The sequence below is a fragment of the Balaenoptera acutorostrata genome, chromosome 20, assembly GCF_949987535.1.
Source record: "Balaenoptera acutorostrata chromosome 20, mBalAcu1.1, whole genome shotgun sequence".
Taxonomy (NCBI): Eukaryota; Metazoa; Chordata; class Mammalia; order Artiodactyla; family Balaenopteridae; genus Balaenoptera; species Balaenoptera acutorostrata.
In genome coordinates this window covers 51097653-51112611 of record NC_080083.1, presented here as the reverse complement: position 1 = coordinate 51112611, position 14959 = coordinate 51097653, and the positions used below count along the sequence as shown (strand labels likewise).

Genomic DNA, 14959 nt, shown 5'->3' with positions numbered 1-14959 from the left:
AAGAGAGGACTACACATGAGGTGCATTATTAAATGCAAGATTACTTTACCTTTGTTCGGAGGGTATTTCGGCTTTTTTCCACCACCAACTAAAGCTAAATAGTTGCAGCGAAATAACATTTCAATATGGCCAACTCCTCCTTCTAGAAATTCTGAAATGATAAAAATAAGTCAGTATGTATATTTTACAATTAAAAAAAAGAAAAAAAGTAAAAACGTAACAGTCAGAATTTGATTTTTAATCAGCAATTTGCATCTGCCATCAGAAATGAGAATAGTGACCGGCTAAGAAAATAATTAGCTTCAGACCTCTCAGCATCCTGTCATCATGAACTGTATTTTCATGTGTAAACACTAAGAGCCTAAGAAGCCAATGTAGCAAAATGTATGAAATACCTGAGTTCGTATTTTAAGGTGCAGCAAAATTTGTAAGCTCTGAGAAAGTTATGCTGTGATGCAAAAGCTGGAATTCCTTTTCACCACTTTAAACACCTCTTCCACTGGAAGTCCGAAATGCTCAAAAATGTTCACAAATTATGTGAAGACGAACATGTCAGCAGATCTTCAGCTGTGCTCCACGACAGAAGGAAGCCCAACACGCTCTCTCAGGGAAGCAACAGGAACCCCCAGGAGGAGTGTGGGGCTCAGGAAAGCACACTGCACTCTGAATGGTTCCTGTCGCAGCAGGGCTGCCCCACCCCGTCTCCCCAGCTTCCACTCTGGTCTGTTGTGACCACGAGCTCCTGGGACAGTGAGGGGCAAGCCAAGAAACAAAACCTCTAAAAATCAGAAGTTGGGCTTCCCTGGTGGCGCAGTGGTTGAGAATCTGCCTGCCAATGCAGGGGACACGGGTTCGAGCCCTGGTCTAGGAATATCCCACATGCCGCGGAGCAGCTGGGCCCGTGAGCCACAATTACTGAGCCTGCGTGTCTGGAGCCTGTGCTCCGCAACAAGAGAGGCCGCGATAGTGAGAGGCCCGCGCACCGCGATGAAGAGTGGCCCCCGCTTGCCACAACTAGAGAAAGCCCTCGCATAGAAACAAAGACCCAACACAGCCATAAATAAATAAATTTTAAAAAAAAATCAGAAGTTAACCTAAGAATTGACTCCTACCTGTCCAGTCAGAGCCACCCAAGATGGACTCAAAGTCCATCAGCTTGCTCAAGGAGAAGTTTCAAATTTGAGGCCTAGTAGGAACCTTAGAAAGGACTCTGTGCTTGACATTATCCACAAGGAACACAGCTCTCCTTATAAACAATTTAATGGTCCTGTGACACACAAGCCACCTCTAGTAACTCTGGCTGTAACAGGATGTGGCCACAGCCCAAACTCAAAGGACGACAATGCTTCAGTCCTTAAACCGCTCTCGGCTCAGGGTGCGGCCCTCAGACCCATGACCGCGCAGGAATCCTTCACCCCACAGTGCGGGACACGCCTCCATCACCACAGGCACCACCTGGTTCCCTGGATGCACTCACTAGGCACAGGGAGATTAGCTGCTGGTTAACCTTCAGCCTCGGCCTTTACACTCTTGAAGAGATTAATGGACTCCAACAGACCAAAGCTGAGCAAAACTTGTAATAACCGGCTATTAAACAAATGCTGAGCACCAGTGGGGGAGAAGACGGTCTCTTCAACAAACGCTGTTGGGAAAACTGACAAAGAAGAATGAAGTTGACCCTTAACTTGTATCATGTACAAAAGCTAACTCAGTGGACTTCCCTGGTGGTGCTGTGGTTAAGAATGCCTGCCAATGGAGGGGACGGATCCCTGGTCCGTCGATGGGTTCGATCCCTGGTCCAGGAAGATCCCACATGCTGTGGAGCAGCTAAGCCCGTGTGCCACAACTACTGAACCTGCGCTCTAGAGCCCGCAAGCCACAACTACTGAAGCCCACGTGCCTAGAGCCTGTGCTCTGCAACAAGAGAAGCCACCGCAATGAGAAGCCCGTGCACTGCAATGAAGAGCAGCCCCCGCTCACCGCGCAACTAGAGAAAGCCCACACACAGCAATGAAGACCCAACACAGCCAAAAATTAATTAATTAATTAATTTACTTAATTAATTTTTTTAAAAAAGCTAACTCAAAATGGGTTAAAGACCTAAATGTAAGATGATCCAAAACTACAAAACTCCTGGAAGAAATCGAAGGCAAAAAGCTTCATGGCACTGGACTTGGCAATGACTTCTTGGACATGACATCAAAAGCACAGACAACAAAAGCAAAAACAGACTGGGACTTCCCTGGTGGTCCAGTGGTTAAGACTCCACGCTCCCAGTGCAGGGGGACCAGGTTCAATCCCTGGTCAGGGAACTAGATCCTGCATGCCGCAACTAAGAGCCCGCATGCTGCAACTAAAAAAAAGATCCTGCATGACACAACTAAAGATCCTGCATGCTGCAACTAAGACCCAGTGCAGGCAAATAATAAATATTTTTTTTTAAAAAAAGCAAAAATAGACCAATGGGACTACATGAAACTTTAAAATCTTTTGTGCGTTAAAGAACTTATACTGAAAAGGAAACCTACAAAATGGGAGAAAATGTCTGCAAATCATATACCTGATAAGAGGTTAATATCAAAAATATATAAAGAACTCCTAGAACCCTACAATAATAAAACAAAACAAAAAACAGTCAAATAACTGGATTATAAAAAATGGGTAAAGGACTTGAATAGACATTTCTCCAAAGATGATATATGTGTTCAACACTCATGAAAAGATGGACAACATCATTAAATACAGAAATGCAAGTCAAAACCACAATGAGAACACGGTACATCTTTCCATCTGTTTGTGTCATCTTCAATTTCTTTCATCAGTAACTTAGTTTTTGGAGTACAGGTCTTTTTCCTCCTTAGGTAGGTTTATTCCTAAGTATTTTATTATTTTTGATGCAATGGTAAATGGAACTGTTTCCTTAATTTCTCTGATATTCTGTTGTCAGTGTGTTGAAGATGACACAAACATATGGAAAGATATACCGTGTTCTTGGACTGGAAGAATTAATATTGCTAAAATGACCATACTACCCAAGGCAATCTACAGATTCAATGCAATCCCTATAAAATTACCAATGGCATTTTTCACAGAAACAGAACAAAAAAATTTTTTAATTTGTATGGAAACACAAAAGACCCCAAACAGCCAAAACAATCCTGAGAAAGAAGAACAGAGCTGGAAGAATCACACTTCCTGACTTCAGACTATACTACAAAGCTACAGTAATCAAAACACTGTGGTACTGGCCCAAAAACAGACACACAGATCAATGGAACAAGACAGAAAGCCCAGAGATAAACCCACAAACTATGATCAATTAATCTATGACAAAGGAGACAAGAATATACAAAGGAAAAAAGACAGTCTCTTCAATAAACAGTGCTGGGAAAACTGGACCGCTACACGTAAAAGAATGAAATTAGAACATTCTCTAACACCATATACAAAAATAAACTCAAAATTGATTAAAAACCTAAATGTAGAACTTCCCTGGTGGTCCAATGGTTAAGACTCCACACTTCCATTGCAGGGCACATGGGTTCGATCCCTGGTCGGGGAACTAAGATCCCCCATGCCACATGGCGCTGCCAAAAAAACCCAAAACAACAACAACAACAACAACAAAACCAAACCAAAAGAAAAAAAAACACCTAAATGTTAGACCAGATACTATAAAACTCCTAGAGGAAAACATAGGCAGAACACTTTTTGAAATAAATCACAGCAATATTGTTTTGGATCCATCTCCTAGAGTAATAGAAATAAAAACAAAAACAAACAAATGGGACCTAATTAAACTTAAAAGCTTTTGCACAGCAAAGGAAACCATGAACAAAATAAAAAGACGACCTACGGACTGGGAGAAAATATTTGCAAATGATGCTACCGAGAAGGGCTTAATTTCCAAAATATACAAACAGCTCATACAACTCAATAACAAAAAAACACAAACAACCCAATCAAAAGATGGGCAGAAGACCTAAACAGACATTCCTCCAAAGAAGACATACAGATGGCTAACAGGCACATGAAAAGATGCTCAATATCGCTAATTATTAGAGAAATGCAGATCAAAACTACAATGAGGGGCTCCCCTGGTGGCGCAGTGGTTGAGAATCTGCCTGCTAATGCAGGGGACACAGGTTCGAGCCCTGGTCTGGGAAGATCCCACATGCTGCAGAGCAACTGGGCCCGTGAGCCACGATTACTGAGCCTGTGCGTCTGGAGCCTGTGCTCCGCAGCAAGAGAGGCTGCGATAGTGAGAGGCCCGCGCACCGCGATTAAGAGTGGTCCCCACTTGCCGCAACTAGAGAAAGCCCTCGCACAGAAACGAAGACCCAACATAGCAATCAATCAATCAATCAATAAATCTTTAAAAAAAAAAAAAAAAAACTACAATGAGGTATCACCTCACACCAGTCAGAATGGCCATCATCAAAAAGTCTACAAATAATAAATGCTGGAGAGGGTGTGGAGAAAAGGGACCCTCCCACACTGCGGGTGGGAATGCAAATTGGTGCAGCCACTATGGAGAACAATATGGAGGTTCCTTTAAAAACTAAAAATAGAGTTCACCATATTATCCTGCAATCCCACTCCTGGGCATATACCCAGAGAAAACTCTAATTCAAAAAGATACAATGCACCCCAATGTTCGCAGCAGCACTATTTACAATAACCAAGACATGGAAGCAACCTAAATGTCCATCGACAGATGAAAGGATAAAGAAGATATGAGATATATATATATATATATATATATACATAATGGAATATTACTCAGACTTAAAAAAGAATGAAATAATGCCATTTGCAGCAACATGGATGGACCCAGAGATTATCATACTAAGTGAAGTAAGTCAGAAAGAGAAAGACAAATATCATATATCACTTATATGTGGAATCTAAAAAAATGATACAAATGGGACTTCCCTGGTGGTCCAGTGGTTAAGAATCTGTCTTGCAATGCAGGGAACACTGGTTCGATCCCTGGCTGGGGAACTAAGATCCCACATGTCGCGGGGCAACTAAGCCCACGCGCCACAATGAAAGACCCCGCGTGCTGCAACTAAGACCCAACACAGCCAAAATAAATAAATATTGTAAAAATAAAAAAATAATTAAAAGCTGATACAAATGAACTCACTTACAAAACAGAAATAGACTCACAGACATAGAGAAAACAAACTTACAGTTACCAAAGGGGATCGGGGGGAGGGGGGGATAAATTAGGAGTTTGGGATTAACATATACACCCTACTATATATAAAATAGGTAGGACTTCCCTGGTGACGCAGTGGTTGGGAATCCACCTGCCAATGCAGGGGACACAGGTTCGAGCTCTGGCCTGGGAAGATCCCACATGCTGTGGAGCAACTAAGCCCATGCGCCACAACCACTGAGCCCACGCTCTAGAGCCTGCAAGCCACAACTACTGAGCCCGTGTGCCACAACTACTGAAGCCCGCGTGCCTAGAGCCCGTGCTCTGCAACAAGAGAAGCCACCGCAATGAGAAGCCCATGCACTAGAACGAAGAGTAGCCCCCGTTCGCCGCAACTAGAGAAAGCCTGCGTGCAGCAACGAAGACCCGACACAGCCAAAAATAAATAAATAATTTAATTTTAAAAATTAAAATAAAATAGGTAAACAAGGATCTGCCGTATAGCACAAGGAACTATATATACTCAGTTATCTTGTAATAACCTATGATGGAAAAGAATCTGAAAAAGAAGATATATGTATGGATAATTGAATCACTTTGCCATACACCAGAAACCAACACAACATTGTAAATCAATTATACTTCAATTAAAACAACAACACAATGAGATATCCTGCCACAACCATTAAGATGGCCACTATCAAAAAAACAAAAAACAAAACACAGGGCTTCCCTGGTGGCGCAGTGATTGAGAGTCTGCCTGCCAATGCAGGGGACACGGGTTCGAGCCCTGGTCTGGGAAGATCCCACATGCCGCGGAGCGGCTAGGTCCGTGAGCCACAACTACTGAGTCTGCACGTCTGGAGCCTGTGCTCCGCAACAAGAGAGGCCACAATAGTGAGAGGCCCGCGCACCGCGATGAGGAGTGGCCCCCACTTGCCGCAACCAGAGGAAGCTCTCGCACAGAAATGAAGACCCAACACAGCCAAAAAAATAAATAAATAAGTAAGTCAGGAGCAATTTAAAAAAAAAAAAAAAAAAAAAAACCTAACCCATGAAGGATTTAAAAAAAAAAAAAAAACAAAACAAAACACAGAAAATAACACGTGTTGGCAAGGATGTGGAGAAATAGGAATCCCTGTGTACTGCAGCTGCTACTGGAGACTGTATGGTGGTTCCTCCAAAAATTAAAAACAGGGCTTCCCTGGTGGCGCAGTGGTTGAGAATCTGCCTGCCAATGCAGGGGACACGGGTTTGAGCCCTGGTCTGGGAAGATGCCACATGCCGCAGAGCAACTAGGCCCATGAGCCACAATTGCTGAACCTGCGCGTCGAGCCTGCGCTCCGCAACAAGAGAGGCCGCAATAGTGAGAGGCCCGCGCACCACGATGAAGAGTGGCCCCCACTTGCCGCAACTAGAGAAAGCCCTCACACAGAAACGAAGACCCAACACAGCCATAAATAAATAAATAAAATTAAAAAAAAAATTAAAAACAGACTACCACATGATCCAGCAATCCCACTTGTTGGTATACATTCAAAAGAACTGAAATCAAGGCTGTGAAGAGATATTTTCACACCCATGTTTACAGCAGCGTTATTCACAACAGCCAAGAGGTAGAAGTAACCCAAATGTCTATTAAGGGTTATCTTAAAACATGGTCCGTCCACATAATACTACTCAGCTTAAAAAGGAAGGAAATTCTGGAACATGGTACAACACTGGTACAACACAGATGAACCTTGAGGATATTACGTTAAATGAAATAAGTCAGTCACAAAAGGACAAATACTGTATGAGTCTACTTATATGAAGTCCCTGGAGTAGACAAATTCATAGAGTCAGAAAGTAGGATGGTGGGGGCTGGGGGAGGGGGAAGGGGAGTGTCTAATAGGGACAGAGTTTCAGTTTTGCAAGATGAAGAGTGCTGGGGGTCTGTTAGGAGTGTAATTATTTCCTCAGTGCAGGTTCACTAAGTTCTAGAATCAAATTTATTAAGAGAAACCTGTGAATTATGCCAAGAGGTAACCAACATATTTTTTAAATACTATCCAACCAAGGGAGAATATTTAATACTAACACAAACAACACTATGCGAGCACTGAGACTTCAAACTTATTAATGTTGGATTTGTCAGAGTCATGAGTTTTCTCTAGTTCTAAAAGCAGCGAGTCACTCCCTTAGCAAGATGTAACCAAGCTGATGGGAGAATGAAGAAATGCCAGGAGGCGCAGCAGCCTCTGAAATGTGACCCGGACACAGAGAATCAATCAGGTGGGATGGGGAAAAAAACAAAAACTGAAGTACTTCACGTGAAGAAATCACCAAAAATTTGTTAAAAGGATATTACATTCTGTTTCAAAGTTTTAAAAAAGTTTTAATTTAAATGATACAGGCTATGATTTTTCTCTAAGCCTCTTTCTAACAACAACAAAAAAAAACAGTATTATACGAAATCAGAATTATTTTGTTTTACCTTGATGCCTATTTATGGCTGACTCTGATGCAATTAAGAAAAACATCAATGTCAAGATTACAAAGATGTTAAAAGTTAAGGATTAAGACAGCAGTTTTGACCACTGTAAACTGCTATGGCCTCTGGCCTTTGGAAAGGAAAAGAGAAAAGCAGATTTTTCAGCATCAACTGGTGAGGCAGAGAAAGCGGAACGTGAGGCTTTCCTCGGAAGAGCGGAAGCAATCAAAGGCGAGACTCCAAACTCCAGGAGAGTCAGAGGACTTTTAGCGACCCCCACCCAGGGCCACAGCTGCCACCCCAGTGAGCACCTGCCACAGCCCCCAAGGGTGTCTCACACCCACCTCCTGCAGCTGGAGAGGAGGCGGTCTTCCGAAAGGAAGCCCAAGGTTGCCATCAGAGCCCCCAAGTCCCAGGCCTCAAGGGCTGGTCCTGAAAGATCAACAGGCGTCACTCACTGACAGAACAGCAGAGACACGTGCCCAAGGATGCTCGTCAATGTCCACATCTCTAAAAGTCCCCAGGCCTAGCGGCTGGCTATGCAGCAGACTAAACTACAGAGAGAGATGGAGGACACAAGACAGGCTCCAAGGACACTTCGACTGATGAAAGCTTCAGGCACAAATCAATACCTGACAGGTCCCACTCTTCCTACAGAACCTGCCTCAAAAAAATGAGAAACTGTACTTGTCAGAGTCTTTTCCATGAAAGACTGGTTTCTGGTACAGGTTTCTGGTAACTGACTGTACTGCTAAACTGAATGAATAAGCATTTTCAGAACTCTAATGAAAAACTGATGAACTCATAAAAGTGCTAACAAAAGATCACGATGAAAAAAAAAATTAATTACATGGGACTGAGTGAACTGATGAGGATGAGTATAATTTTTGTGAATTTCTGTTTGAATTAAAAAAAAAAAAAGCCCACAAGGACTCAGAGGCAAAGAATATACAAATCAATTTTCACTGCAAAGTAAAGGAGCTGTTACAGTGGAGGATTACTGGACTGAATGTGAATATTATGACATAGTGTGAGTGTGTTTCATGTTTGGTAATTGCAATCATTGTTGCTTTTGTTGTGGTCATCCCTTTACAATGCTTGGTGTCAGTCTATTTATCTCTCGTAAAAATAAAATACAGGGTGTGTGTGTGAAAAAAAAAAAAGAAAAAAAAAAGAATGTAAAATATCTTAAAAAAAAAAAAAGAGAAACTGGGGGAATTCCCTGGCAGTCCAGTGGTTAGGACCCCACGCTCTCACTGCCGAGAGCTCAGGTTCGATCCCTGGTCAGGGAAATAAGATACCACAAGCAACTTGGCCAAAAAAAGAAAAAAAAAAGAAACTGAAATAAAATGGGGGAGAAGGACGTCTGAGTGTTGGCTTAACCTCCATTCCGCTGAGAGGCTCTTATACAAAAGGGGAGAACTCAGCCCTCCTGGCAGGACAGCAGCCCCCTGCCTTTTCATCTTGCCTCTGCCCTGCAACCCCCAGTTCTTTCTATTTCCGAGGAGTTTTCTTTTCATGGAAATATCTTGTTTCTCGTTATACAAATTATACATATTACCACTACAAAAATAAAACAACACAGAAAAGCAGAAAGCAGAACCAGCTGTAAACGAGATCACGCGTGTGCTTATGCTGAACTCAAACCAATGGCGCCATCTGGCACCATCGCACTATTTTCCAACTTTTCCCCTAACAGTGCGTCACGACTGTACCTCTGTGTCAGGACGTACCACAGCATCTAGCGTCTTTTTCCCAATTTTTTCCTTCAGATAAAATGCTTTAAGGCCAATACCGGAGAGGAGGAACCAAGATGGCAGAGTAGAAGGACGTGCTCTCACTCCCTCTTGCGAGAACACCAGAATCACAACCAGCTGCTGGACAATCATCGACAGGAAGACACTGGAACTCACCAAAAAAGATACCCCACATCCAAAGACAGAGGAGAAGCCACAGTGAGACGGTAGGAGGGGTGCAATCACAGTAAAATCAAATCCCATAACTGGTGAGTGGGTGACTCACAGACTGGAGAACACTTATACCACAGAAGTCCACCCACTGGAGTAAAGATTCTGAGCCCCACATCAGGCTTCCCAACCTGGGGGTCCGGCCACGGGAGGAGGAATTCCTAGAGAATCAGACATTTTTTTTTCTTTTTTTAAAAATTAATTTATTTATTTATGGCTGTGTTGGGTCTTTGCCTCTGTGCAAGGGCTTTCTCTAGTTGCGGCGAGTGGGGGCCACTCTTCATTGCGGTGTGCGGGCCTCTCACTGTCGCGGCCTCGCTTGTTGCGGAGCACAAGCTCCACACGCGCAGGCTCAGTAGTTGTGGCTCATGGGCCTAGCTGCTCCGCAGCATGTGGGATCTTCCCAGACCAGGGCTCGAACCCGTGTCCCCTGCATTGGCAGGCAGATTCTCAACCACTGTGCCACCAGGGAAGCCCAAAAATCAGACTTCGAAGCCTAGTGGGAATTGATTGCAGGACTTCGACAGGACTGGGGGAAACAGAGACTCCACTCTTGGAGGGCACACAAAAAGTAATGTGCGCATCGGGACCGAGGGGAAGGAGCAGTGACCCCAGGGGAGACTGAACCAGACCTATCTGGTAGTGTTGGAGGGTCTCCTGCAGAGGTGGGGGAGGGGGGGCTGTGGCTCACTGTGGGGACAAGGACACTGTCAGCAGAAGTTCTGGGAAGTACTCCTTGGCGTGAGCCCTCCCAGAGTCTGTCATTAGCCCCACCAAAGAGCCCAGGTAGGCTCCAGTGTTGGGTTGCCTCAGGCCAAACAACCAACAGGGAGGGAACCCAGTCCCACCCATCAACAGTCAAGTGGATTAAAGTTTTACTGAGCTCTGCCCACCAGAGCAACAGTCAGCTCTACCCACCACCAGTCCCTCCCATCAAACCTCTTACACAGCCTCATCCACCAGAGGGCAGACAGCAGAAGCAAGAAGAACTACAATCCTGCAGTCTGTGGAACAAAAACCACATTCACAGAAAGACAGACAAGATGAAAAGGCAGAGGGCTATGTGCCAGATGAAGGAACAAGATAAAACCCCAGAAAAACAACTAAATGAAGTGGAGATAGGCAACCTTCCAGAAAAAGAATTCAGAATGATAGTGAAGATGATCCAGGACCTTGGAAAAAGAATGGAGGCAAAGATCGAGAAGATGCAAGAAATGTTTAACAAAGACCTAGAAGAATTAAAGAACAAACAAACAAGAGATGAACAATACAATAACTGAAATGAAAACTACACTAGGAGGAATCAATAGCAGAATAACTGAGGCAGAAAAACGGATAAGTGACCGGGAAGACAGAATGGTGGAATTCACTGCTGTGGAACAGAATAAAGAAAAAAGAATGAAAAAAAATGAAGACACCCTAAGAGACCTCTGGGACAACATTAAACGCAACAATATTCGCACTATAGGGGTCCCAGAAGGAGAAGAGAGAGAGAAAGGACCAGAGAAAATATTTGAAGAGATTATAGTGGAAAACTTGCCTAACATGGGAAAGGAAATAGCCACCCAAGTCCAGGAAGCGCAGCGAGTCCCATACAGGATAAACCCAAGGAGAAACACGCTGAGACACATAGTAATCAAATTGGCAAAAACTGAGGACAAAGAAAAATTACTGAAAGCAACAAGGGAAAAATGACAAATAACATACAAGGGGAACTCCCATAAGGTTAACAGCTGATTTCTCAGCAGAAACTCTGCAAGCCAGAAGGGAGTGGCATGATATACTTAAAGTGAGGAAAGGGAAGAACCTACAACCAAGATTACTCTACCCGGCAAGGATCTCATTCAGATTCGAGGGAGCAATCAAAAGCTTTACAGACAAGCAAAAGCTAAGAGAATTCAGCACCACCACCAAACCAGCTCTACAACAAATGCTAAAGGAACTTCTCTAAGTGGGAAACACAAGAGAAGAAAAGGACCTACAAAAACAAACCCAAAACAATTAAGAAAATGGTCATAGGAACATACATATAGATAATTACCTTAAACGTGAATGGATTAAATGCTCCAACCAAAAGACACAGGCTTGCTGAATGGATACAAAAACAAGACCCATATATATGCTGTCTACAAGAGACCCACTTCAGACCTAGGGACACATACAGACTGAAAGTGAGGGGATGGAAAAAGATATTCCATGTAAATGGAAATCAAAAGAAAGCTGGAGTAGCTATACTCATATCAGATAAAATAGACTTTAAAATAAAGAACGTTACAAGAGACAAGGAAGGACACTACATAATGATCAAGGGATCAATCCAAGAAGAAGATATAACAATTATAAATATATATGCACCCAACATAGGAGAACCTCCATACATAAGGCAACTGCTAACAGCTATAAAAAAGGAAATCGACAGTAACACAATAATAGTGGGGGACTTTAACACCTCACTTACACTAATGGACAGATCATCCAAAATGAAAATAAATAAGGAAACAGAAGCTTTAAATGACACAATAGAGCAGATAGATTTAATTGATATTTATAGGACATTCCATCCAAAAACAGCAGATTACACGTTCTTCTCAAGTGCGCACGGAACATTCTCCAGGATAGATCACATCTTGGGTCACAAATCAAGCCTCAGTAAATTTAAGAAAATTGAAATCATATCAAGCATCTTTTCTGACCACAACGCTATGAGATTAGAAATGAATTACAGGGAAAAAAAACGTAAAAAACACAAACACATGGAGGCTAAACAATACGTTACTAAATAACCAAGAGATCACAGAGGAAATCAAAAAATACCTAGAGACAAATGACAATGAAAACACGACGATCCAAAACCTATGGGATGCAGCAAAAGCAGTTCTAAGAGGGAAGTTTATAGCTATACAAGCCTATCTCAAGAAACAAGAAAAATCTCAAGTAAACAATCTAACCTTACACCTAAAGAAACTGGAGAAAGAAGAACAAACAAAACCCAAAGTTAGCAGAAGGAAAGAAATCATAAAGATCAGAGCAGAAATAAATGAAATAGAAACAAAGAAAACAATAATAGCAAAGATCAATAAAACTAAAAGCTGGTTCTTTGAGAAGATAAACAAAATTCATAAGCCATTAGCCAGACTCATCAAGAAAAAGAGGGAGAGGACTCAAATCAATAAAATCAGAAATGAAGAAGAAGTTACAACAGACACCGCAGAAATACAAAGCATCCTAAGAGACTACTACAAGCAACTCTATGCCAATAAAATGGACAACCTGGAAGAAATGGACAATTTCTTAGAAAGGTATAACCTTCCAAGACTGAACCAGGAAGAAACAGAAAATATGAACAGACCAATCACAAATAATGAAATTGAAACTGTGATTAAAAATCTTCCAACAAACAAAAATCCAGGACCAGATGGCTTCACAGGTGAATTCTATCAAACATTTAGAGAAGAGCTAACACCTATCCTCAAACTCTTCCAAAAAACTGCAGAGGAAGGAACACTCTCAAACTCATGCTATGAGGCCACCATCACCCTGATACCAAAACCAGACAAACATACTACAAAAAAAGAAAATTACAGACCAATATCACTGATGAATATAGATGCAAAAATCCTCAACAAAATACTAGCAAACAGAATCCAACAACACATTAAAAGGATCATACACCACGATCAAGTGGGATTTATCCCAGGGATACAAGGATTCTTCAATATATGCAAATCAATCAATGTGATACACCATATTAACAAATTGAAGAATAAAAACCATATGATCATCTCAATAGATGCAGAAAAAGCTTTTGACAAAATTCAACACCCATTTCTGATAAAAACTCTCCAGAAAGTGGGCACAGAGGGAACCTACCTCAACATAATAAAGGCCATATATGACAAACCCACAACAAACATCATTCTCAATGGTGAAAAACTGAAAGCATTTCCTCTAAGATCAGGAACGGGACAAGGATGTCCACTCTCACCACTATTATTCAACATAGTTCTGGAAGTCCTAGCCACGGCAATCAGAGAAGAAAAAGAAATAAAAGGAATACAAATTGGAAAAGAAGAAGTAAAACTGTCACTGTTTGCAGATGACATGATACTATACATAGAGAATCCTAAAACTGCCACCAGAAAACTGCTAGAGCTAATTAATGAATTTGGTAAAGTTGCAGGATACAAAATTAATGCACAGAAATCTCTTGCATTCCTATACACTAATGATGAAAAATCTGAAAGAGAAATTATGGAAACACTCCCATTTACCATTGCAACAAAAAGAATAAAATACCTAGGAATAAACCTGCCTAGGGAGACAAAAGACCTGTATGCAGAAAACTATAAGACACTGATGAAAGAAATTAAAGATGATACCAACAGATGGAGAGAGATACCATGTTCTTGGATTAGAAGAATCAACATTGTGAAAATGACTATACTACCCAAAGCAATCTACAGATTCAATGCAATCCCTATCAAATTACCAATGGCATTTTTTACAGAGCTAGAACAAATCATCTTAAAATTTGTATGGAGACACAAAAGACCCCGAATAGCCAAAGCAGTCTTGAGGGAAAAAAACGGAGCTAGAGGAATCAGACTCCCTGATTTCAGACTATACTACAAAGCTACAGTAATCAAGACAATATGGTACTAGCACAAAAACAGAAACACAGATCAATGGAACAAGATAGAAAGCCCAGAGATAAACCCACGCACCTATGGTCAACTAATCTATGACAAAGGAGGCAAAGATATACAATGGAGAAAAGACAGTCTCTTCAATAAGTGGTGCTGGGAAAACTGGACAGCTACATGTAAAAGAATGAAATTAGAATACTCCCTAACACCATACACAAAAATAAACTCAAAATGGATTAGAGACCTAAATGTAAGACTGGACACTATAAAACTCTTAGAGGAAAACATAGGAAGAACACTCTTTGACATAAATCACAGCAAGATCTTTTTTGATCCACCTCCTAGAGTAATGGAAATAAAAACAAAAATAAACAAATGGGACCTAATGAAACTTCAAAGCTTTTGCAGAGCAAAGGAAACCATAAACAAGACGAAAAGACAACCCTCAGAATGGGAGAAAATATTTGCAAACGAATCAACGGACAAAGGATTAATCTCCAAAATATATAAACAGCTCATTCAGCTCAATATTAAAGAAACAAACACCCCAATCCAAAAATGGGCAGAAGGCCTAAATAGACATTTCTCCAAAGAAGACATACAGACGGCCACGAAGCACATGAAAAGATACTCAACATCACTAATTATTAGAGAAATGCAAATCAAAACTACCACGAGGTATCACCTCACACCAGTCAGAATGGGCATC

The 14959-nt window shown here is 41.7% G+C and overlaps 1 protein-coding gene across 3 annotated transcripts in view; it reads right to left on the bottom strand.

Moving 5' to 3' along the window:
- Positions 1 to 14959, bottom strand: part of WDR45B (WD repeat domain 45B) — a 37872-nt gene that overhangs the window by 13356 nt on the left and 9557 nt on the right. For 2 of the 3 annotated variants that reach the window (XM_007185921.2, XM_007185923.2), the window contains exon 3: positions 50 to 151. The exons of the other annotated variant lie outside the window; for it this stretch is intronic. In XM_007185921.2, the coding sequence (XP_007185983.1) occupies positions 50 to 151 (102 nt within the window). The remainder of the gene's footprint in view (positions 1 to 49; positions 152 to 14959) is intronic. 3 annotated transcript variants of the gene reach the window in all.